The sequence below is a fragment of the Malaclemys terrapin genome, chromosome 1, assembly GCF_027887155.1.
Source record: "Malaclemys terrapin pileata isolate rMalTer1 chromosome 1, rMalTer1.hap1, whole genome shotgun sequence".
In the NCBI taxonomy this organism is placed as follows: domain Eukaryota; kingdom Metazoa; phylum Chordata; order Testudines; family Emydidae; genus Malaclemys; species Malaclemys terrapin.
In genome coordinates, this window is record NC_071505.1 from 342,732,346 (window position 1) to 342,759,233 (window position 26,888).

At 44.3% G+C, this 26,888-nt stretch overlaps 1 protein-coding gene across 1 annotated transcript in view; it reads left to right on the plus strand.

Annotated features, from left to right (window-relative positions):
• PGM2L1 (phosphoglucomutase 2 like 1) overlaps positions 1–26,888 on the plus strand; it is an 80,912-nt gene that overhangs the window by 16,696 nt on the left and 37,328 nt on the right. The window contains exon 2 of the mRNA XM_054015907.1: positions 13,012–13,179. Within this exon, the coding sequence (XP_053871882.1) occupies positions 13,012–13,179 (168 nt within the window). The remainder of the gene's footprint in view (positions 1–13,011; positions 13,180–26,888) is intronic.

The following is a 26,888-nucleotide window of genomic DNA, read 5'->3' on the forward strand; positions in this document are numbered from 1 at the left end:
AAGAACTGCTTCTTTAGTCTAAGCCATACTGTACCCAGTGTATACATACAGTTGGGCTGTCTGATTATCACAAGACGTAATTGTGTTTATAGCTGTGTATTAATTGTATTGCAGCTCAATCTGCATTGTTGGTGAGTCAGTTTTGAGTCTTGGGTTGTGTCTACACTACAAATGCTGCAGTGGCGCAGCTGTGCTGCTGTATTACTGTAGTGTAGACCTTTACTACAGCGATGGGAAAACCCCTTCCATTGCAGCAGTAATGAGTACCCTCAAGTACCTCTGTATTTTTTTTAATAAACCTAGACTCTGTACCAGTCTGTATTTATCTATCTTCAACTTCTAGCCCGGGGGTAGGCAACCTATGGCAAGTGTGCCAAAGGCGGCACGCGAGCTGATTTTCAGTGGCACTCATGCTGCCTGGGTCCTTGCCACCGGTCCAGGGGGCTCTGCTTCTTAATTTAATTTTAAATGAAGCTTCTTAAACATTTTAAAAACCTTATTTACTTTACATACAACAATAGTTTAGTTATGTATTATAGACTTATAGAAAGAGACCTTCTAAAATCGTTAAAATGTATTACTGGCACACGAAACCTTAAATTAGAGTGAATAAATGAAGACTCGGCACACCACTTCTGAAAGGTTGCTGACCCCTGTTCTAGCCATTGGATCATGTTATACCTTTCTTTGATAGATTGAGGAGCCCTCTATTAAATATTTATTTCCCCATGTAGATTCTTAGTGTCTAATCAAATCTCTGAACCTTCTCCAGTGTATCAACATCCTTCTTGAATCGCGGGCATCAGAACTGGACACCGTATTCCAGGACTGGTTGCACTGTTGCCAGCTCTAGAGATAAAATAACCTCTCTACTCCTACTTGAGATTCCCCTGTTTGTACATCCCAGGATTGCATTAGCTCTTTTGGAAACAGCATCACAGTGGGAACTCATGTTCAGCTGACTGAAAAATGATTTGGAGGTTGTGGTGGACAATCACTGCTTCCCAGGATAGAATTCCCCATTCTGTAAGTTTTTGGCTCACTTTCTCCCCCCCTGTTTCTAGATGTACACATTTATATTTAGCCATATTAAAAATGCTGTTTGCTTAAACCCAGTTTACCAAGCAATCCAGATCACTCTGTATCAGTGACCTGTCCTCTTCATTGTTTACCATCTGCACATTTTCAGTGACTATTGTTTTCTTCCAGCTTGAGTGAAATAACTATCAAAAATTACACCACCACATCGAGTTCATGGTGTTCACTGCTCAACTGTGTTGAAAGGCTTCCTTACTCCGTGCTCTCGTTACAAGATGCCTGGAAGGAACTTTCATTTCTGTCTCTTGAACTGGTTCTCCTCTGTATTTGAGGGCTAAAAAGCTTTGCAAGGTGCCTCATAAAATAGAAGGATCCTTACAACACTGTATAAACTAAGAAGTCTGAACAGTGCTATAAAAGTAAGAGGATCAGTTTTCTACTTTAAGTATTTTATAATCTAAGGGTCTGATGATCTGTAGTTTTGTTTGGGTAAATGCTAGACTCCAGGGGGTAGAACCTTTTCTAGGTAGTACCATACAAATTGGTGGTGCTATAGTCAATATAACTTTATAAACTGTTAAACCGGATATAATTAGTAATCGCAAACTAGGCGTTCCCCAGTGCGATGTGAGGCACCACTTCCGAGTGGATGTTTAGCAATAATAAGGGCCACTGTGGTGGCATGGGTCCTGTAGTGAGCTCTAGGAGGCAGTGCACAGGTACTGAGCCTCCTTGCTACCATTCATAAAATGTGTCGATTAAAGGACGGAGCCCCATTCCAGACTCTCAGGGAGGACAGTCCTGCCCTCTCCTTGCCCTGGCATATGAGTAGGTGAAAACTGGAAGTACAAACTCGGTTCCCTATAGCTTATGGAGGTTATTCTCATGTATGGGGCAATTCTGCCCTAAGTAAATGGCCAGGTGTCCTTTTCAGAGTCTCATCTTCTTCCTCCACAGATCTGTTTCCTGTGTTGTCACTATAGCCACGTTTACAACAGTAGGAAACAGAATTTTGAACAGTTAATTTAAATAATGTTTTCAACCTTCTTTCTGCCCTGACTCTCCCTATCCTGTTAATCCAAGGAGACACTGGGTGAGAATGCTCTGTGATCATTTTGTTCTTCAACTTTCCTTTCAGCATATTTCTCTAAATACTTTACTTTTTTCAGATAGCTTTGTCCCCTGCTGTTGTAAAAGAGGGAGTAGTACCAAGGGATATGGCGGCAGATTTTGCCACTTGCTGCCACTGAATATGAGTTTTGTGGGACAGGGCTCTTAATAAATACACATGAACATGTTGGGGGGGGGGGGCGTCCTCCTCCTCCAGCAAAAGATGTGGGGGAGGAGGAGTGTTTGAGCATCATATCCTTTGCCTCTTTGATCATCTGCCTCAACACTGTCCTTATGCTGAGTTTCTGAATGGACGGGGCACCTCAAACAGCCCTGACTGTCCCTTGTTACCTGCAGTGTTGTTTGCAGAGGGCTGGAGAAGCAAGATTTAAAAAACATTCCCCCTCCCAACCTACTTTCTGTAATAACTAAACTAATAAACTACAAGCAAGCACACTTCCATACTTCAAGCAAAAAGCCCCCCCCTAACGTAGACTTCTGGCCTCCTGCCAACATACTCTATCCAGTATCTCATTTCATGGAACAGAACGTGTCACTGGACTTTTAAATACAGTAGAACCTCAAAGATACGAACACCAGAGTTACGGACTGACGGGTCAACTGGACACCAAGTGGAGCCGTAAATAACCAATCAGTCAGCAGCAGAGACCCCACCCCTTCAAAAAAAAAAAAAAAAAAAAAGCAAATACTGTACTGTACCTGTATTACATCTTAAAGGTAGGCACATCTGGGCCATCTGTCTCCACCCCACTCCCACCCCCACGCACGGGGCAGCCACTTACAGCAAGACACTGGGGTTGCCAGTCCAAGGCAGCAGGAGCAGCGCTGGGTCTGCATTGCTTTCACCCCACCTCCCGCCTGGAGCGGGAGGGGCTGTTTTCAGACACACCTCTGCAGGTAGGGGGACAAGCTTGTGAACTCCTGCAGGGGCTGTGTAGGGAGCAGCTCAGCGGCTGCTGAAGCGTGGCCTGGAGTGTCAGCTGCTGGATCCGGAGCTTCATTCCGAGTTACAAACATTTCAAAGTTCCGGACAACCTCCATTCCCGAGGTGTCGGTAACGCCGAGGTTCTACTGTCGGGATTTGGAGCAAGTTGAGGCTTTCCATAGCATCTGCGCCCCACCCCCCCAATCACATACCTTTCTATGCCCAAAACACTTGCAGAGACTCCTCCACGTATCAAATTAAGATTCAGCCTTCAAGAATGTTGAACTCGCCTTTCAAGGGACTTGTCCACTGATCCCAGTGTGGGGGCCACAGTGGATGGACAGCCAGAGGAGGCAAAGAATTCTTAACAGTGATCAGTGAAATAATGAGGGCTTAGATTGCCTAGTTTAATGTCATCAAGGGATGATAGGGGAGGGCCATTATAGTTCATTTAAACTGGCCAATGTAATTGCAGCAAATTCAAATTCTTTTTTACATTTAAAAATGTACTCTGCGCTGCATGCACACCCAGATATCTCAAATTCTTGAATACACTGACGTTCTGTACCTCGAGGGAAAACCCTGCACCCCCATGTTCATCCTTGTAATATGATAGTGTGGTATGCAAAGTTTGTCATGTCGGGTGTCTTTGGAAGGCTCATGATGCACTGAGCATTGTTGTAATGTTATAGTAATTATTGTTCTAGTAATGTTATAGGTTGTAATTTTACGTATATAGTTATGAAACTGAAAATGTGTCCTCGTAGCTTAAAACAAGCCCAGACAAAAACTCTCCAAGAGCAGAGGGGCAGTTCATACCTCATCAGGGCACGTATGGGACAAACCCAGCCCAGCCTCACAGGAACAAAGGACACTGGCCTAGGTAGCAAGAAAGGATCTGTTGCACTCTCAAGTGAGTCATCGCCCTTTCCTTGCCCAGTTTGGGACTGGGATGAGGTAATGCTCACCTGACTCTCGGGGGGGAGGGAGGGGCAGAGCCAAGAGGGAAAAAAGAACATGATAAAAGGGAGAGACGTTTGCCATGCTCTTCTTCTCTCTTCCACCTCCCTCTACAGACATCACCACCAAGCGACTGAAGCGCTGATCAAAGGGGAAAGCCTAGCTGAAGGGCAACCAGCCAGCCTGTGGTGGGAAGCATCTAAGTTTGTAACACTGAAACACTGAAAGTGTTGAGATCAGCTTAGAATGCGTTTTGCCTTTATTTCATTTGACCAAATCCGACTTATGTTTTGACTTGTAATCACTTAAAATTTATCTTTGTAGTTAATAAATCTGTTTGTTCTACCTGAAGCAGTGCATTTGGTTTGAAGCATGTTAGAGAGTCCCCTTGGGATAAAAGCCTGGTACATATCAATTTCTTTGTTAAATTGACAAACTCTCATAAGCTTGCAGCATCCAGTGGGCATAACTGGACACTGCAAGACGAAGGTTTCTAGGATTGGGTCTGGGACCGGAGATATTGGCTAGTGTCATTTGGTTGCACAATCTAAGGAGCAGTTTACATGCCAGAGGCTGTATGTGAACAGCCCAGGAGTGGGGGTTCTCACAGCAGAGCAGGGTCAGGCTGCCCCCAGAGTCAAGGTTTGGAGTGACCTAGCAGATCACCAGTCCGGATAACACCAGGGGAACGTCACACGTAAGGAGGCTTTGCAATACTACAGCTTGAGTGAGCACTAACCAGAGGTCAGTTAAAACCAGTGTTGGAGTTATGCCAAGTCTTGTCTGCCAACTGGGGTCTAGAGTTAAACAGCAATTATTAAGGCATCACACATGGTGGCTAGACTCACTAACTGTTTAGCTGAAATTTTATACGGAGATTCACCGTGGTGTTGACCGCAGCCATACTAAGTGAGACAAAATGGAACCTCCTTCTAGCCATGGGCTCTGTATTAAACTTGTCTCCACTGGAAGCTGGTCTTTGTATATGCTACACCCAGCAGGGCTGAGCCCTGACAAATCACCAGAGACCAGAGAGTACTGAACTATCTGGTATCCTGAAAGGTGGTAGTAAAGAGGGTGAGACTAGTGCTGGCAGGTGAAATCCAATACTGAGGTAACATTATTCATGGAATTTAGGGGTAAGCCCAGAAGCTCCTTGGTGTGAATTCATCCTTGGACCAGCACTACTGATTTCAGTGTACTTACAACTGAGATGGATTTAACCCTGTTGTCCAAAAATCAGAAATAGATGTACGGTACTGCATTTCCTGATACTCACACAGTCTTTGTAGATCCTTCAGTATAGGTGGGCTCTGAAGCACATCAGTTATTTTTATCCAGCCACTTCTCCCAAAATAACCTACTGTACTTGGATCACTTCCAGTCTGACTTCCACCTTTTCACAGCACTGGAACTGCTCTTCTAGTAGTGTTCATTGAGCTCTTTGTTTTGACCATGGCTCCCTCCTATTTTTTTCCTTTTAACCCATTTTATTCACCTGTTTCCTTCACTTTGTGTATGTAATACTTTATCTGCAGTCTGTCCAAGATAGCATGATGGGGATGAATGTGAATCTGTCTTCTCTTAGTTTGTCTGCTATAGATAACAAAGCTGAAACTGTTCAGTCCTCACCTCCTTCCATACGTGTATTTTGACTGTACCAAATGTACTGTAAGCACACTGATCCTGATTAAGAATTCCAGAGAACGTGTACTGAAGGACTATCCCTGAAGTGGACAGATGCCAATTCAGATACTGCTATATCCGATGAAGTGGGCTGTAGCCCATGAAAGCTTATACTCAAATAAATGTGTTAGTCTCTAAGGTGCCACAAGTACTCCTGTTCTTTTTGTGGATACAGACTAAAACGGCTGCTACTCTGAAACCTGCTATATCCTAGTGACCTAGAGGAAATCTACCACGGACAAGATCCTGATGATCTTGTAGAGCATATGACCTTGTGGGGAGAGGTGACTGATAAAACTCTTTCCTTGGGGGCGGGGGGGGTGGGGGGGAGGAAAAGAGAGAGAGAAAGGGGCAACCCCAAAGAATTTTCCTTATTCACCAACCATGGTATTTCTTCAGTGTCTTTGATGCCAAACCTCAGGAGGTGGGGAGAAATCTTTAAGAAAGTCTTGGGAAATGTCAAGGAAATAGGGCAGCTAGTTTTTCAGCTGAAGTGTATTCAGAATGCCTTACTGACGTTCTTTAAAAGTCTGTTTAAAGGGGCCCAAATTTTACATCAAGGTTCACCGAGGAAGTAACTTCTTGGCGTAAGTTTTTAAAGGTGTTCCAAGCACCTGCAGCTCCCATTGAAGCCAGTTGTAGCAGCTCTGAAAATGGGGCCATCCATATTTACCTTGTGCATAGAATAACTTTAAAGGACAAATGGTGTATGTGCGTTGCAGGGGAGAAGTGAAGGCCAGGAAAGGCCGGTATAAGGCTGAGATGAAAACGGGGGGGAGGGGAAGCATTGGAACAAATAGCCAGTTAGCACAGAGTGGAGAAGGTCCAGTCAAAACTAGAAAATTCTGATGATATCAGTGTCTGTGGGTCCCTTCTTTGGTCACTTTTACTAGCTGGAGTCTCTGGCTGGCTCCTCCCTGTAGTTTGTTTAAAGTATAATGTACCTGGGTCACTGCATCCACTTTAATTTGAATTAAATGTTTCTGACCTTGAACATCTTCCTGAATTGTTTTAAATCCAGTCTTAACTTGAAAATTCACTTTGCTAAATGCCTATTAAAAATTGTCCCAAGCGTTAACAAAGTGTACTCTTGGTTGACAACTAATAAAAATGGAAGTCTCCAGTTAATTAATACCACACTACTTCTTGTTGTCAGAGTGCTTTGTCTGAACAGCTGCTCCAGGCAGAACATCAGTTTTTCAGAAAGATGTTGCTGTCTGTGAGTCATGGTGAATGGGTGCTCTGTAGTAAACATGGTGTGTATCAAATGCTCAAAGGCAGCTAAGCTCAATATAATTACTTGTAAGGTTTTTTCATGTTCAGTGCTATAGTTGGATCTTATATCTTCCTACAGCATCAATCCATTTAATCCCCTTGCATACATGTATATAACATCCATTGTTTGATACAGTGGGGGACAGTGAATCTAATTTTTGGATAATAGAGGGAATGGTCATTGTTATAGGTCAGGGGTCGGCAACGTTCTGCACACGGCTTGCCAGGATAAGCATCCTGGCGGGCCGGGCCAGTTTTACTTACCTGCTGACGCGGCAGGTTCGGCCGATCGCGGCCCCTACTGGCCGCGATTCGCCGTCCCGGGCAAATGGGGGCGGCGAGAAGCGGCGCGGGCGAGCGATGTGCTGGCCGCAGCTTCTCATTGCCCCCATCGCCCCGGGACGGCGAACCGGGGCCAGTGGGGGTCGCGATCAGCCGAACCTGCCGCGTCAGCAGGTAAGTAAAACTGATCCGGCCCGTCAGGGTGCTTACCCTGGCGAGCCGCATGCCAAACTGTTATAGGTCGTGTCCTATGATAGCTATTTCAGGAAGCAGCATTTTGGGCTATCTTGGTAGGACTGCATTTGTATAGTTTACCCATTCATATCTGACTTCTGTTTAGTGCAGCTGAGTTATTGTTGAAGTTGGAACCATAACTTTGACTTTCCTCACTTCAGTTCTACCACAGCGATAATATTGCACAAGCATCACTTGTTGGTCTTTAAACCTTGGCTTAAAAACAAACAAAAAAATTGAGTCAAACCTAATTTGTGTAGTAAGTGACAGTTGGTCTCAGAGACCATGTGGATTATCTCATTGAAAGTCATGAGCTTCCTCATTCTGGAGAATGAAACAAGACGTTGCTCTTTAACCACAAAATCGCAATGTTGCTATGAAGCTATTTAGGCACGTTGCATGGCCTACTTGAGAATGTAGAGGATGTAGCAGATTTCTTCAAACTTCTCCCTGCCATCAAGGTCCATCATCCTGTAACTTAAGTCTTCCATTACTATAACCCTGCTCTAATGTGCACAAATTAGAAAGCTTCTTGAGTAACAATTATATTGGCTAAAGCTAACAGATCTGCTATCCGATCACTTTTAGAGTCCATTGAACTAGTAGGGCTCCAGGTGGGTAAAAGGGCCTGCCTGAGAGGATACAACTGCAGGTTAGGTACAGTATTTAAATTATGCTCTTGATAACTCCAAATTAATGCCACTTTAAGAAAGAGGCTTTTGTTGCTGACTTCCATAGTAACAAGACAACAAACCTACTTCTGTGTCATCAAATTCACTTGTAATCATAGAAGATTAGGGTTGGAAGAGACCTCAGGAGGTCAGTTAGTCCAACCCGCTGCTCAAAGCAGGACCAACCTCAACTGAGTCAAACTTAAATTTAAAATAGTTAGTTGCAAAACATGCTGGGCAGCTGACTTCATCCAACTACTGTTTATTTCAAAGGAAGTTGTTTCTGTGTTCTTGTGGTTTCTGTAGAAGTATGCTACCATAGATATTCACGTATTGACTCTGCATCCAGATAAAACTCATGGATACTTGGCCTCTTAGAGACTAGGCCATTAAAAAACAATCAACTTTTAATCTGATTTGCTTTTAATTTTATTGCAAGCCTTTCTAGTTGACATAGACCTCGGAGGGTGTGTCTACACAGCTTCTGGGAGCAAGTCTTGTAGCCTGCGTGGACAGACTTGTTTTAGTGGGGCTTCCACTAGCATGCTTACAAATAGCAGTGTGGCTGTTCGGGTATGGCCTAGGGAGCCCAAATGTCAAAGCAGTGCCTACACAGCTATTTTTAGCACACTAGCCCAAGCCCTGCAAGTGTGAGTCTGTCGAGACTCGCTCCCGGCAGCTGTGTAGACATACCATAGAGTCCTTGGTTAAATGCGCTGCATTTAATTTCACTCGTATCCCCAGTCATTTCAGCAGTTGGGTCTAATCTAATTCCATAATAAAGAAGCAACAAACTAGACATTGTTAGTTGCCATACAAATAATCCTAGCAGAGGCAGAAAAAAGTACTGCCAGCAGTTTAAAAACGACTAAATAAAAGCAGTTTCAGCTTTCCTGGGTTAGATTTGTACTGGTTTTGAGGAATCAGGTAGGAAATATATCTAAGCCCAGTTAAATTATTTAGATCTAACTGGATTTTTCTGTCATGGAAGGAAAGTATTTTGAAGGAAATATCCTCTCAGAATGTATACTCAATGAGGAGCATGTCAATTATTATTCAATAGCCCTATTGATCATCAGCATGAATCTTTGAAATAATGGACCACTTGTTGGCAAGCATAATGATGAGTCAGTTCACTGTCAATCAAATGGGATTTTTCCAAATAACAGGTTGGACAATTTTCAGAATAGCAGCCGTGTTAGTCTTTATCCGTAAAAAGAACAGGAGTACTTGTGGCACCTTAGAGACTAACACATTTATTAGAGCATAAGCTTTTGTGGACTACAGCCCACTTCTTTGGATGCAACCGATGCATCCGAAGAAGTGGGCTGTAGTCCACGAAAGCTTATGCTCTAATAAATTTGTTAGTCTCTAAGGTGCCACAAGTACTCCTGTTCTTTTTAGGTTGGACAATGGATTGGAGGCTTTTGACCATGAGAGAGAGTTTGACACTGTCTTCAGTTGTATGATGGTTACATACAAGGACCTCGGAGTCATTCTTCTGGTTAAGTGTCAGTGCCCATACTAGAAAGACAAGGTGCGAGAGGTAATTGGACCAACTTCTGTGAGAGAAGTTTCAAGCTTACACAGAGATCTCCCATCTTGCCAGTCTTACATTATAAATGGCAAATATTTGCCTACAGTCTCTAATTCTGACCAGGATTTTCTGACCTATTTAAAAATATTAAATTGTCTGGGTACTGTTTGTATCTATTATAGTTCACTTGGTACATGGCCAGTGAGGAATGCTAATCTTATTTACTTTTTTCGATCTCTGAATTAAACCCCCCCCCCCCCACAAAATATCTCAGCACAATGAGTTGGAGCAATTAAATTGTGCATATGGTTAGTCTGTGACCATATACCCCTATGATTATCTAGTTCATTCCTTTCTTTTATGCCCACTTGTTGCATCTTGTTTTAAGCTAGTTTGTAAGCTCCTCATTGTATGAACCACCTCTTATATGTTCAGATTGCACCCTGATTCTTATTGGGGCTCCTGGATGCTACTATAATCTAAATAATGGCTGTGGGCCCAATTCTGCAAACACTTCAAGTCTGGTGGGACTATTCCATTGGTAAAGTTAATCATGTGCATAAGTGTGTGGCTAGACTTCAGTTGCATATTAGTTTCAATTGCATCTTTTTTTTATGTATAGAATTTTCTAATTGTAGGCTTAAAGGGACATGATTTGAAAGATCATTTGTCTGAATGTTGTACGTACTATAGTGACAGGTCACACCTAAAAGTACTGTAATTTAAAAGCTAGCAAAAAAATTCTCAATCTTTTTTTATTTTGTGTCTAGTCAGTTTCATCGTTCTTCTGCAAAACTTCTCCCTTGCAGAAAAGATTTGCATAAATGTAAACAGGGGAGAAGAAATACGCTATTAAAGGAATTGGAGACAAAATCAGAGCATGCTGTTTAAGTCTATTTTAGAGAATTTAAATTGGCAGCATTCTTGTAAACTTCCCATACTGGTCTCTACCCAAAGTCAAATTGCATTTGACAGTCTGACTGTTGGGTGAGAGTGAAGCATTCCTCCCCATTCCCCAGTTGTAAAAAGAAACAGCTGAGCTCTGAAGCTTAAAAGTTGATAAGGACTTTGTGCTTATTGAGGATGACTACCATTGCTTAGATTGAACAAAATCTGTTTTGATTTAATCATTCAAAATTGAATGTTGGATATGTGCAGTAGCAAAATAAAGTTTACACACGCACACTTGACTATACTATGTATGCTAGTGCAATACAAATATGGAAGTGCACATGTATTGGTTTGTGGAATTCAGCAGTAGAAAGCCGAACTTGTAAGGGTTGCAAATAGAATAGCTATGGAGTAGTGAGCCTGTAATTTGGAGACATGTCTTCTAAAACCAGCTTCCACACTTCCAGCTTCCCCCAGAAAACACTAGGAAAATCAATGCAGAAAACCTGCTGAGATTGCACAGTTAGAAATAAAAAGGGTCCAACTTCAATGTTAATCAGCTGTTGTGCAGCATAAGACCTAAAGAGATGTGCCTTTTGTAATGAGCAGTAATACTTTACCCCAAAGAGGAATAGTAAATGGTTCATATGTACCATGTAGTGCAAATACAGTGTACACCAGGGGTTCTCAAACTGGGGGTCGTGAGGTTATTACATGGGGCGTCATGAGCTGTCAGCCTCCACCCCAAACCCTGCTTTGCCTCCAGCATTTATAATGGTGTTAAATATGTAAACAAGTGTTTTTAATTTATAAGGGGGGGTCACATTCAGAGGCTAGCTATATGAAAGGGGTCACCACTACAATAGTTTGAGAACCACACTCTTTTCTTCTTCTGGATAAACCTCTAATTTATATAATTCAGCCTTGCTTCAAATCAAGCAATAAAAGTTGCTGTTGGAACTGCAGTTTCTGCTTTGCATTGCCAGAGTGTTTAATGAACTGTGCAGTCTTCACATTGCATGAATGCTGGGTTTTATATTTTAAAATATTTTTGACAATTCTGATTAAATTATTGGTACACGATAGTAGTAATTTTGTCACTACTTAAAGACACTGAAGCTGCTTGTGCATTCATATTTACATTCCCCTACATAAAAACAAATCTTGTCCTATCCTTTTTTTGACTACTGTGGGTACTCACAGATCCAAACACATTTCTGAGGCTGAATGTAACTTGAATATCCCGCACATGTCCTGACTGTGACACCGACTCAATTGTTGCTTGACTCCTCTGCTTGTCTCTCTCACCATCAGAAGTTGGTCCAATGAACAATAGCATTTCACCCACCTTGTCTCTCTAATATCCTGGGACCAACACAGCTACAACAATACGGCATATCCTCTGCTTGAGTAACTTAAAGCTAAACTGGACAAAGCACTAGGGAATGGTTCTGCATTAGCCGCTAGAAACTAATAAGATTACCTAATACTGTAGGGGGTAGTGTTTTGAAAGGCACCCTTAGAGCCCAACTCCCACTGACTAACGGTGCCTTTGAAAATTTACTCAAGTCTTTTTAAATTCCCAATTCCTGGTGCAGCTGACAAGCAATTTTGTTGCAACTCTTTGAAATATAAGCTACTCTAAGCTGTCTGGCTCTGGGTCTTAACTTTGGAAAGGAACACCTTCTGGAGTACAATTCACTTCCTTAATAATTAAGTCATGCATAATTAGACTTGGCAGAATTTGACTTTGTCAGTTTGATGGACAATATAAAAAAAGTTTGTTTTTTAAGCATTTTTCTGACTTTAATCTATAACTTTTCACAGCGGCAGGAAATTATGGGGTATTTCAGACAATAGGAAGGTCAGCGAATAATTATTAATCACTGTAGATGTTGAGATTCAGAAAGTTAAAGCTTTGTAAGTGCTAAAACACAACTAGTCAACATCACTTGTCAAAATATACAAAGTAAATTTGAGCCTTGACTCAAATTCTAGCAAGTTCTCAAGCAGCATTTTGCTTTCTTTGCCTATATGTACATTTTGATTATTATAGATGGGAATATTTGTGTTGATTTGTGTGTATATGGTGAAATTGACATTTACCAATAAAAATCTACTACTTCCAAGCCTATGCATAATTAAATATGTTTGAATAGAGAAATGTTAGAAGTGACAAAGGTTAGAGCAAAGAATGATCCTTTCTTACACCAACGTAGAACTTCTATTCTAAAAGAGCTTGGGTTATGGATACGGAGACCACTTCTTCCTATCCTGTGAATTAGTGAGAATTATTTTAACACAAACTGCACTGCAGCAGTAATTGTTCCATCAGATCCTCCTTGAGCAGTGGGAACAGAACCTTCGTTTTTTTTTTGCAGAATCCTAAAACAAAAGAGCAGATTGAAAACCTGGTACGGAATGGGATGAACAAGGAGCTGCGGGATCGCCTCTGTTGCAGGCTGACCTTTGGGACTGCTGGACTTCGTTCTGCCATGGGAGCAGGCTTTTGCTACATTAATGACCTTACAGTGATCCAGTCAACACAGGTAACTTGGGTAGCACTGTACAGTCAGACTTTTTTGTTTATACTTTCATAGTAATCATCTTGATCACTTCAAATTATGCCTTTCATCTTCAAAATTCACAATGCATTTAAACTTACTTGAAGCTATATATGTGAATTGCGTCACCCATCACTGAAATCCAGCCTCATGGGTGGAATATGGCAACTGTTCAACAGTACGCAGCAACACCAAAAGGACAGGAAGTGTAAAAATACTCATCCAGGTAAACCTGCCCAAGGCATCTTAGGTAGGCCAGATGTAATTACCTAAAGTGAGGTTTTGCCAGTGAGCTAAAGCTTTTTGTGTTAACTTCAGGGGACTCATCTGACATTACATGAGCAACCAAAATGCTCGTTTCCAAGTCTTTGAAAGATATAAATGAGAAGGAATTTTCTATATTCTCTATTTTCAGGGTTTCTATACCCCTCCTCCCCCATCATGTGAGCAGCAATCTGGTGGGGGGGGGGCTTGCCCTTTTGAGAGGGTCTGAGTGTGCTGAAGTGGGAATGTTTCTTAATATTTTGTATGATTACTGTGCATAGATCAGTTTGCCCTATGTGCTGCATGTTGAACTAGGTGCTGGGAAGAGTCGTTTACTTGATAGCAGTCTTCATCTACCTGAAGGGGGGTTCCAAAGAGGATGGAGCTTGGCTGTTCTCAGTGGTGGCAAATAACAGAACAAGGAGCAATGGTCTCAAGTTGCAGTGGGGGAGGTCCAGGTTGGATATTAGGAAACACTATTTCACTAGGAGGGTGGTGAAGCACTGGAATGCATTACCTAGGGAGATGGTGGAGTCTCCTTCCTTGGAGGTTTTTAAGGCCCGGCTTGACAAAGCCCTGGCTGGGATGATTTAGTTGGGAATTGGCCCTGCTTTGAGCAGGGGGTTGGGCTAGATGACCTCTTGAGGTCCCTTCCAACCCTGATATTCTATGATTCTACTCTGGCAGAGTCTCAGCAGAATATGGCCACTCCAATGGCTGGACATGTGGTGCCTGGCAACTAATGACCCTGGACTGTCCCCAACCCTCGCAGGAAGCCAGCTGGTTTTGTCCAGGTGCGGGACAGAGAGCTAAGGTAGATAACCAGGTGACCTTGTTCAGACCAGGAAGAGGAACAAAGGATGGAGGAGAGACCCTTGGGGTTGTATAGTGTGGGCTGCTGGAAGCAGGAGACACGCTTCTGGACTGGGGACAAAGGAGGAGGGGCAGGACTGACCCAAGTGGACTATGCTGTAACTTTTTCCATTCTCGATGCTAAGTAAGGACTTTCTATGCTGTGTTCCAGACATGTAATAAACCCTTCTATTTTTACAATGCTCTCTGAGTCACTGAGATTGGGAGTGCATTGCTTCCTTTGGATGTGCAAGTCTCCCCCCAGGTGGCCAATTCGAGTGGACTCACTGAGTGAAATGGATGCTGAAGGCTCTGAAGCTCGGACCCAGGAGGCAGTGAGGCCAAGGGGTTAACACACTAAAGGGCTTCTCCCAGGGACTCTTCCAGAGCTGTGCAAGGCACCAGACCTGTGGAGCCTTAACATTGAGGTTCTCTCCTTGCCCCTTATTTGAGCCAGCATCTGGAAAAGTCCTGCCCCTTTGGATGGGGAGCTGAGAACATGCATCTTCATGCATATCACAAACTGTAAAGCAGGAGGTGGATGGGAACACTCATTGAGATGCATGGAGCAGTTCACATGTCTCAGATCTAGTCAGGAGGGATAGCTCGGTGTTTTAGATTATATTCATCTCCTGGGGTGTTTGCATGCTGAGAACATCACATTGAAAGGAATGTGCTGCCACTTCACACCTTTCAGACCCTCCTATGCTGTCAGTGGATGTGTAAAGGAGCCCTTCCCATCCTCACTTCCTCTTTAAAGGACACGTCTGACTGCTCTAAAATTTGCATGCTTGCATTGGGTTTCTTGAAATTACCTGTGACTCATGGGAGTGCAGAGTAGGGTTGGTGATTCAAACTTGGGGTCACTTGAACTAGGGTTTCCAGAGATATAACCTGGGAGGGGAAAATAGCCATTTTTAAAAAAAATTGGTGTGTTTTGGGGTTTTTTGTACCGAGGTAGAGATCAAACTGTTGCTGTGATGCAGGTCAAAATGGTCTGTCAGTTTTGATCTCAGGTTTTACATGGCACCTGCTAATTCTCTGGGGGACTCTGGGAAAAATTGCTGCCCCAACAGACCCACTCCTTTGCTGTATTTGGCTCTGCGTCAACTTCTGCCTTAATTCCCCCTGCCTTCTTTTTGCCTCTTCTGTGTGTAGTAGTGTCCTGGCTACTTCCTGATCTCTGGACAGATGAATGTGGTGTTTTCAAAGACGCACAGCATGGAAGTTGATCGCTGAGGGAAAAGTATGTGCGCTGCCTAGGTTGGCAGCATGTGGATTCTTGGTGATTCCTGGATCATGAGGTTGCAGAAGTTTGCAGGAGAGCAAGAAGTACACCATGGCATGGGGATTGCTGGCTACAGGCTGATCTGGGTGAAGAGAGTTGGCTTGCATTAGCATCATGTTTTACCCACCCTGCAGCATCTAACTGGTGACTTAAGAGGTTGTGATCTATTGGACCTCATGGTGATTCACTCAGGTGGAAATAATCTGTGTTTTTTCTTGTTGTTTTTGTTTTAATTCCTGGTATACACCTCAAACCATGTCTGATAGCAGATTTGGACGACATCAGAAATGTGTGTCCAGGAGCTGTGTAATAGTTTTCTCTGATTTGGCTGAACATTTGAATAATCAATACAGTGACAATATGAAAGCTGTTAAGAGTCAGAACAATATTAATCAGGAAATGGGCAGGTGTGTGGCTACCCAGTAAATGTATATTGTAGGGGTCGGCAACCTTTCAGAAGTGGTGTGCCATGTCTTCATTTATTCACTCTGATTTAAGGTTTTCCGTGCCAGTAATACACTTGAACGTTTTTAGAAGGTCTCTTTCTATACGTCTATAATATATAACTAAACTAATGTATGTAAAGTAAATAAGGTTTTTAAAATGTTTAAGCTTAAATTAAAATGCAGAGCCCCCGGGACCGGCGGCCAGGACCCAGGCAGTGTGAGTGCCACTGAAAATGAGCTTGCGCGCTGCCTTTGGCATGCGTGCCATAGGTTGCCTACCCCTGGTATATTGTATGACACAAAAACATTATTCTTTGAGTGATTGCACATGTCCATTCCACTTTAGATCCGTGCATGCCTCGTGCATGGTTGTTGGAGAACTTTTCCCTTCCCTAGTACCGGTTGAAGCGGTTTGAGTGTTCTGTTGCTGCACGCCACTGCATGCTGGTGTAAGAGGGCAGAGCTGCCCCTAACCCCTCCCAGTTTCTTCTTACCATCAGTGATGGTATTGGAAGTCTTGCTATTGTCAGTTTATTTCCCTCACTCTTTGCATAAAGTCTGTTTCTTGTTCAGTAGTTAGTTACAGTGTATAGTTAATGATAGGTTTTAGTTTTTGGTCTCTTTTGGACCAAATTTGATTCTCTGGTCCGGAACTGGTAGAGAGAGTCATACCTCTCGTTCTGTCTCTCTCTCTGGGGTTTAAGTCATTAAAAACATAAAAATGGCCATACTTCAGACCATAGGTCCATCTAACCCAGGTTCCTGTCTTCCCACAGGACCAATGCCAGGTTCTTCAGACGGAATGACAGAACAGGTAATCATCAAGTGATCCATCCCCTGTTGCCCATTCTCAGATTCTGGCAAACAGAGGCCAGTTACACCGTCCCTGCCCATCTTGGCTAATAGCTATTGATGGACCTAGCCTCCATGAATGTATCTAGTTCTTTTTTTGAACCCTGTGTGACAGACCCAGACCAGTGGGGTACAGGAGTCTGGTAGAGGGCAAATATACTGGTCACTGGATGAGTAGTTTTCTGTTCCCTGAGTGACCAGAGCAGGGGCTGCACTAAAGTAATCAGGAACCTGCTAGAACCAGTTAGGCAGGCAGGCTAATTAGGACACCTGGGTTTTAAAAAGGAGCTCACTTCAGTTTGTGGCAAGAGTGTGAGGAGCTGGGAGCAAGGAACTGAGAGTGAGAGGGTGTGCTGCTGGAGGACTGAGGAGCACCAGCGTTACCAGACACCAGGAGGAAGGTCCTGTGGTGAAAATAAGGAAGGTGTTTGGAGGAGGCCATGGGGAAGTAGCTCCAGCATGCTCATCTGCTGCAAAAGAGGGTTTGTCAAGCTCAGAACCTGTGCCAGATCTGTTGAGGCCGATTCTTGAAGTGTCTGTGTCGGACCCAAGATCCAATTTCGATATTGACTACACCAGAAGGGTACACCGCCACTAGAGAATTACCGAACCTCTTGGTACCAGTGTCCCTTGTGATTCAGGAAGGGTTCAGCCCTCACTGGAAACTGGTCCCTACACTACCTCTGCAAGAGCGTACAGTACTGATGCTACTTCTGGTGCCTAGGAGGCCTGTACATTCTAGGGGCTTGCCACCGTTAATATCCCTGTTGCCACCATTTCTGGGTTTGGCTTACTGGTCTCCTGTCCACAGGGTTCTGCTCCACCATTATCGCATGCTTGAGTCATCTTCGTTGGATCTGGAAATGGGTTCTATTGTGTCCCACACCAGGTGGGAAGCTTTCCCTGCATCAGAGCCCCGTCTGTGGATGTCCCAGCAGTGGGCACATCTCAAGGGGCAATGGCCTGTGTAACCATGGGACTTTCCATCACCATGTCAGTGGCTATTCTGGACATGGTGGGGTGTCTCTCCTGCTGCTAGGACTTCTCCTCACTTGTCTGAGCTGGCTTCATCAAAGATCATCTGCACTGCAGACAACATTCTCTGACCAGGACTGAGCAACTGGAAGATGTTCAGACAGCTCCTCCGCTACAAGAGGCAGACTAGCCATTGTCTCAGTGTCCTGGTGTGTTTGTGTTCCTCATCACCAGATGAGGTGGTGAACTTTTCTTGACCACAAGAAGATAACAAGGCTCACTAAGAACTGCTTAAAAGGATGGCAGCAGTTTTACACATTCAAGGGAAGAGATCTGCAGACCCTCCACTGAACAGCGGCGATGCTTTGTGGCTAACACAACAGAAATGACTTGCTTGAAAGATATGAAGGAGGTGCTTCTGAACAGCAGAAAGCTTCAATTAGGCATGCTTACCTGGCCAAATGGAAACGTTTCTCTATTTGATCTCAGTAGAGGAATGTGTCTCCAGTGCATGCTTCCATTAACCACATTTTGGATTACTTGTTGCACCTAAAACATCAAGGCCTAACAGTTAGTTCCATTAAAGTACATTTGGCAGCCATTGCAGCATTCCACCCTCCAACCCCATAACTATCAGATTTCTAAAAGGGTTGGACAGATTATAGCTTCAGGTGCAAGTATTTGTTTCCCCATTGGATCCTAACCTGGGCCTAACAAAATTAATGGGGCCTCTCTTTGAATCTTAACTGTGCATTTCCTGGTTCTCGGAAGTTTGAGTTTTGCTCATTTCAGTATTCTGCAAGAGGACGATATACTGCCAAGCAATCTTAACTCTGCATTAACATTTTTTTGCCATTGAACCTTGAAAGTGTTACACAGCCTGGGCCCAGGGCATTGAAAAGATTGTCTAAAGCTCTAGGCCAAAGGCCATGGTTGACCACTGCTTTCCTCTGGCACACCGGAATACTCAACCGTAAGAGTATAAAGATTATCTGTGCGGGAGACGGAATCTTCTCCAGGAGTGGTCCAGGACTGGGAAATGAGCTCCCCCAGGAACTAAGAACCATCACAAACTGCACAGCGTTTTGCGTGAAGTGCCAGGTGCATTTCTTGACCTTGCCTTCTCTAATGTAAATCTATAGCAAAAGGTATATTTGGTTAATTAAAAAAAAACTCCTACCAAAACAACACTCCACTGCACACACTTTCTTCTGGGGAGAGAAGAGCGAACAACCACATGACAGATGTATAGTCATGTTGCTTAACACACTCATTGGAAGATGCTCAGATACTATGGCAATGAGCGCAGTATAAAAGCTTCTGTAGAGCAGAATCCGTGTTGGCACTTGGTTTAGCTACAGTAGTGATAGGGATGATGAAACTTCTGAAGGAAAAAAGTCTAGTGGCCTTGTTTGCTAAATAAATGTCTTGTTGATGCAAAGGAAGTTAATTAGTCACTTCACTTTTTGACCTGTGTGGTGGTGAGTTTGGAGCTGTTCACGCTCCAAAGGCCTGAAAACTGCATGCTGCCTTTGTGTATTGGTCTGCTGAAAGTGTGAGTGAGCTTGGATTGGCTGACAGAATAAACGGTCTTGGCAGGAAGTGTAAAGTTTCATTTTATGCACTAGGGAATCAGTCTCTTTCTAGTGCTGTATCGTGTGAATTATGTTTTGTGTGTGGGTTATTGAAAGTCAAACTGGTTGGTATTTACTCTGTAAAGACTCTGTTTTGGGTTGTTTACTTTCTGTGGTTAGGTATGCTACTGTGGTGATCTGGAGGAGCCAGCTAAAACTTACTTCTGAAGCAGAAAGGCTTTTGATTTAATCTCTGTTTGCGGAGTACTTTCAGTCTTCTTTGCTTTGGGATTTTAACTACAGTACATTAGAGATAAGGTATAATGGGAGTATGTTAAATGGGTAATCCTGATTTACTAAAAATTTTTAACTTCTTCATTCCCATAGCAGTACTTTTAAATGGCCTTTAGTGTAATTAAATTTGTTTCCTTTTAAGGGTTCCATTGAAGTCTTTGTTCTAAGTATACCCTGTACTCCTTGGCACTGAGGTTTTGTGATTGAACTGGAGGTCATACAATCACACAAAGGCCTGATCCAGAGGGGTGCCCGGCACCCACTACTATTCGCTCTTGGGGGATTGTGAATGTTTAGCACTTTTCTGGATTAGGCCCAGGAATGCAGTATAAATCTGCAAAAAGCATTAGTTTCTAGGCATTATGATTACATTTAGTATGTTACTGAAATCTACATCCAAAGACTCTTCCAACAGTGCTAGAAACACTATTGCTCTTTTAAAACGAATATCAGAAAGACAAAATGCTGAGTCACATGGGGGTTGCGTCAGAGTAGGAGAAAATTCTAGCCTGTGTATGTCTGGATAAACATTAGATATTCAGCAAATCGATATTTTCCAAAGCTACCTGCCCTCATGTATGATCAAATGGCTTTGGTGCTCTAAGGGCCTCAGTGGTCTCTGCTCTCACACCACTTTGTGGTACACTGAGAACTGTAGTATCATAACTAAATGGTTAATGGTCCATATACGGTAATTAGTATGGAAGTGTTTGAAAGTGGTCAGTGGGGATGCTGGGAATGGAAAGGAGAGAGAAGTTCCAAAAGGGAATGGGATTTCAAATGGTTCTTGTAGTTTAAATATTGGCGATACTCTGGGCTCTCCCTGTCAGCTTTCTCCTGTAGCACTGGCACAAAGTACAAATGTTGACAGGGTGGGAGCGATTCAGTCAACTCAAATCTCAGACTTGGGGTCTCTTACTGGCTAAATGATATTTAAATGAGGTTGTGAAAAGACTTCCCTTCTAGTGGATATTGTAACATGTCATAAGTGGCAGGTAAAACTCCCACCTGACTTGTAAAGATATAAAACAACTGTTGTTTTACCACACTGTGAATATGCTCCATATGAAAAGTTTTAGTAGGTAAACAGTTCTTGTAGGTTGAATCTCTAGTCTGTAGAAGTAGGTGCAGTATGAAAAACCTGCCACACTTTGGAGGAGAGTGTTATCATTTAGATTGTGGTAGTACCCAACCGTGCCAGGGACTTTCCAAACAGACAGATGAGCTCCCTGCCCTAGAGAGCTCATACTCTGCAAAGACTAAGGCCTGGTTTACACGGCCAAGTTTTTTTGCTAAAAGGCAGCTTTTGGCAATGAAACAGCAGAAGTGTACGTGCTGCAAAGCCACCTTTTGCGACGAAACTCCTCCGTTGCAGCGCTGTAATCAAACCATCTCCATGAGAATGATAAGGCTTTTTGCACAAAAGTTTTATTGCCAAAGTGCCAGTGTAAACACCTTGCTTGCGATTATCACTGTCATTGTCCTCTGGAGATGTCCCACAATGCCTGCAGTGACGGTGCTGCTCATTGTTTTGAACTCTGCAGTCTTGCAGGCATGTGTCTCTTCCCTTCTGACAGCTGGCGTGCTGTGCTGCTCCTGGAATCATAGAGCAAATCTTGAACGTGGAATGTTCCTGCTGTCTCCCACAATACGTACACAGAGGCAGGTGTGTGTGTGTGTGTGTGTGTGTGTGTGAGAGACATGCTGTGCAGAGCCAGAGAGGGAGCCAGGGGCTGGTGTCAGGGGTTTCCCCCTGCCTCAGGACAGTTTGCTTTTGGCAGCTGTCTGAACTTAGGACACAACCATAGGCGCCAACTTTTCCAGGCGCCGGTGGGTGCTCACCCCTAGCCCCGCTTGCCCCGCCCCCATCACAACCCCTTCCCCAAATCCCGGCCCCGTCTCTTCCCCAAGCATGCTGCGTTCCCCCCTCCCCTCCCAGTGCTTGCTGCCGCGAATCAGCTGTTTTATGGCGGGAAGTGCTGAGAGGGATGGGGGAGAAGCAGAGCTGCGGCACGCTCAGGGAGGAAGTGTAGCGGAGGTGAGCTGGGGCAGGGCAGGACAGCCCCGGAGCACCCACAGAGTCGGCGCCCGTGGACACAACATTCCAACACACTCACTTTCCCCTAGCACACACTGTCTGTCTCTCCCCCTTCATGCACACACACTCCGTCACACACCCTTCTTCCTCTCCCCCCCCCCGCACTTCAGTTAAAAAGTGTGGCTGGCAATCTAGTAGGATGCCCATGGAACAATGGGATTGAGAAACCTGCATCATGAGATGCTGTACCTGTCCCATGAGGCATTGCAACCGTTCCCAAAGCACCCTGCAGCCAGTTGCACAGTGCGATAGCTACCACAGTGCACTGCTTTCTTTGTCGTTGTAAGAGCTGCTAGTGTGGATGCGCTCCAGCCAGGGCTGTCCCTAGGGGGGTGCGGGGCCTAGGACAAATCATCCTCCTTGCCGGCCGCCGGGCCATCCCTTGCCGCCTCCTCGCTGTCCGCATACCTGCCTGCCGCTTGTCTCCTCACCCGCCTGGTTGACTCTCGCCTCCCCGTTAGTTTCCTTGCCACCTGTCCAGCACTCCATTAGTCCGCCGCTCTCCTCCTCGCCGTCCGGCCGCCCACCCTTCCCCCTCCTTACTCCCCTTCCGCCTGCCTGCCACTCGCCTCCTCACCCCGCTCAGCCTCCCACCTCACCTGAATATTGGGACAAATGGCGTCCCGATTGTACATTGGTCAGGATGTGGGACAAAGGGCTAAATATCGGGACAGTCCCTATTTTATCAGAGCACGGGGGCCCCCAAAACGCAGGGCCCGGGGTGGTTGCCCTGATTTGCCCTACTCAAGGGACGGCTCTGGCTCCAGCGACACAAGGAGCACAGTGTGGACATGCAACAGCAGTTTAATTAAAGTGGTTTAATAAAAGTGGTCTAACATTTGGCGAAAAAACTTGGCAGTATAGACATGGCCTGAGGCAGATGTGGGAGAGAGGAGAGGGGATGTAACATACCAGGCTAGTGATAGGCCCCCATCATTCTGCCATATGTGCAAAGAAGGATTTGAAAGCTGGGCGTGGCCTAAGGATGCTGGAGCTGGGCATTGCTGGGTGGAAGGAAGCAAAAGGGATAAATGGTGGCATGCAAGATAGGGAGGGGAATTTAGGCCATGTCGAGGCTACCGCTTATGTCAGCAAAACCTATGTCACTCAGGAGTATAGAAAAAAACCACCGCCCTGAACAACAAGTTTCACCAGTCTAAATGGTAGCATGCATCGCGCTGTGTCAGCAGGAGAGCTTCTCCAGCCAACATAGTTACTGAAACTCTTGGAAGTGGTTTTCTTATGGTGACGGCAAAGAGCAGCTACACGAACGATTTTACAGTGGCGCAGCTGCATTGGTACAGCTGTGCTGCTGTAAACTTGCTAGTGTAGACGTAGCTTAAGTGCAGTTGTTCATGGCAAATTCAGTTAATTTAGAGATTACTTAAATGGAAGTGAGCAATTGCACCACTTCTCCTAGTGGCCAAGAAATCGCCTAATACATATTCTCCCACTGCTATAGAGTAGCAGCACTGTCAATCCCAAGCATTCAAAAATGAATCCATTCCCCAAAATAATAAGAAAAAAATTGTCTTCTGGGCTTTTGCAAATGTAGGGTTCACTTTTTAAAATCGTTACTTGCATGGAAGCTGAGATTCTCACAATCCCATGACTCCAGGAGCTGGGGCTTTAAGAAAACCCAGAACATGGAGGTTCATCATAATCACAAGAGTTGGCAGCACTCAAATAGATGAATGCAATTGTCTCTTAATCAAAGCGATTTAAAAAACAAAACCCCTTTGTGAGAGAACATAAATTCATAGTGCAGTCAAGAGCATGAGAAAGAGAAAAGCTGTGTGAACAGAACATACTGAGCATCAGATAAGCATGTTAACTAGCCCGTCAGAAATCCCATGACTGAAATTTGTGCTGGCTGAACTATCCTGAGCTTGTCAGCATCTGTGCTGTGTCAGTTTCTGCATGGGGGAGGGAGGGCAGCTGATATACAGAACCCTGAACATATCAGGGTTTTTGAAGAGTTCAAGGAAAATCTCAGTCCAAAGACTGCAGAGGCCAGGATCTCAGGATTTATAAGTGTGAAATGGAAATTATGTATCATTGTGTCAGTTATGCAAAGATGGGCATTTTACCTCTGAGTTTGACTAATGCAGAGACAATGTCTAACATTTATTTTAATCTTCCCATCTGTTGGGTTCTGTAGGAGCTACTTTCATATAATGCAAGCAATAATAGGTGGTACTGCTGACCTGCTTATGTGATCTCGTTTGGGTGGATGGAGTGAGGTTTAAATTAGCTTTGCTCATTTCTCTTTGACAATTTCCAGTGGGTCATGATCACCCCCTTCACAGCTAAGTGAAAATCCTTTACGGAAGTCGAATGGGGCTCAATCTTGACATTGCTTCTATTCAGCATTTGTGAAGCTTCAGAGCGTGACTCTGAGATGTCGTGGCCTACGATTCCATCAGTATGCAGAAAGACCATAACTTTCTTCTTAGTGTATGTGTTTGTGTGAATCCCAGTCTAGGTGCACCTGCACATTATGTGCACGAGATTGGGATCTGTGAATAGCAGTGTCAATTGGGCCATGCCTGGCCATGAATGTTACTTTAAGGGCAGAGCAGCTGCAACTATCCCTCTCTTCTCTTACCACCTGTGGTGATAAGATGGAACAAGCTGTGTCCGTCCAAAACCCCTTAGCAGAATTACTCTCATAAATTGGGATTAATTCCCTTCAAATAGCTCCCTCTTTGATTTGAGTTACCAAAAAATCCCACAAAAGATTTAAATTTCTAACTTTTCCTCAGCTCTTTGCATCCCTGTCTGGGCCTAAAATGGTACATTCAAAATCCTTTGGTTTCAAACAGTGTCTGTTCTGCCAAGGACTCATTCCTATTACAGACTGCCACAGCAACTGTCTTTATCTTGGTGAGAGCCATGTGCCAGATTGTCCTGGTTGAAAAGGAACCGTGTTACACCGAGCAGCAGAGTCTCGGGACACTCAGCTTAAGCTATGCTTTCTCAAACAATCAATAAGGGAATTCAGACACTAGCAAGGATCAACCTCCAAATGGATCTGATCTCTTCTGTGCCCTGATATGGGACCTCTGAAGACCACCTTGGTACCAACAGCCATTTGAGCACAGAGGACCAGTACCACCACCTCACCGAGGCAAGGGAAATCTGAACATCGGATAGATATGGCTCCTTGCACTGATCCCCCTCCCATTCTTCCCACAAGAAGTTCAAACCCTTGCTCTCCTCCGAGATACAGAGCACTAATCCCGCTTGTTCAATAGGGGCAGAGGATGCTGGCTCTATCTCCAGCTCACCATTGAAGAGGCACAAGTTACTTGGTGCCTACACTTGACAATACTAGTGGCAGTTAGCCATTGGCACCTGCATAGACATTGTACTGTCTCCAGTACAGACAATGGAAGCATGAATGGTACCGGCTAATTCAGTGTTAGAGGATGTTTGTCATGTTTCTGACATGGCCCTTAGCACCGATGACACTACACTTGCCTCTCCAGCATTATGATACAGAAGTCACCTCAAAGATTGGCACCACCTCTGGAGGAAGCTTATTGCTCATCTCCATCACCAGGGACACACCTTCTTTCTGCTGTCCAGCAGGGAGTCTTCTCTTCAATCCTAAAGCACAAGGGAAGGTCTCTGCCTAAATACAGGGACACTCCAGAGCTTCGACTCCTCTGCCTTAGCCATGGTAATGGCCTGGTCAGCCTTACCAGAACCAGCTTTGTCCCTACAATGCTCCACCTTAGCCATAGGCATATACTGGGGATCTCAGTCTAGAGCAGCCAGGAGGCAATCTCCCTCCTACCATGTCAGCAATTAGAGGTCACACTCCCCTTCTGCTGGAGGAACAGACAGGTCTAAAGCATCCTGAGCAACACCCTTCATGTTCTCCCAGAGACCCATCGCTGTCCTCTCCTGACAAGTTTCTTCAACTCCTGCACTGACTTCTGATGACTTTAGAGCATTCCATGAAGCTGCCACCCTCATGTTGCAGAGACACTCAAAATAGAGACCCAGTAATTGAAGCAAAAACTTGTGAGCTTTTTGAAATACTGTATTCTTCCACTCCTTCAAGAATAGCACTGTGAATTAATGAGGGCATCTTAGAACCAACCTAGACCCCTGTGGCAGATACCAGCAACTTTACCACCACCAACTAAGAGCAGAAATGAAGTATCAAATACCACAAAATGGTTGGAGCATCTGTCCAACACTGGATTCTTTAGAGGTCTCTGCAGTCCAGGACAAGACCAGTGTGCAAGCACCCAAAGAAATCAGCTGCCATTGAAAGAGAGGCTTATTTGTCAGCAACACTCAACTTGGTCATCAGTTATCAAGCCTTATTTACAAAATACCCTATCCTAAATCCGATAACTGTATCCCCTTCTTGGCTGAACTTCAGGAATCCAGAGTTGAAAGCCATCATTGCTGAAGGCCAGCTTGTGGCAAAAGCATCTGTACAGGCAGCCATAGATCCCTGATCATGGTGGAGACTTATGTGCAGAGAATCATGGTTACAGACCTCTGGAATCCCTTGGGAGCTGCAAAATACAGTTGAGGACTAACCCTTTAAGAGCACAGACCCTTGTGTGCACATACAGATGAAGTTACATTTCTTAAAAGGCACCAGGGCTACACTTTGCTCATTGGGTATCTACATCTCTACCGCAAATTGCAAGCTTTTAAATACCAAGGCCAATCTATACAGAAGACACCTGCATACTCTTAGCAATGGTTTTCTGCATACCCACCTGGAAAGAAGTAGAGCTTCTCTTGGAGGAAACCATCTTTCTGAGTTTCTGGTTAACTTTCATCTGCTTTTCAGACTGCAGGTTTGATACCTATTAGACAAGCAATCCCCAAATCCTAGCTTTTGGATATTGGCTTGCTTTCTTCCATCAGGCTTTGTCTGCAGTAAAAGAAGTGCTGAAAGTTGTCTCGTAGGACTATTCCATCCTGTTTGGTCCTTGCCTCCTACCTATCCCTCTTCAGGGACCCTTCTGATGAAAATAAACTAGAAGTGGCTTCTCTGATTCCTTTAGGAGGTTTAGGAG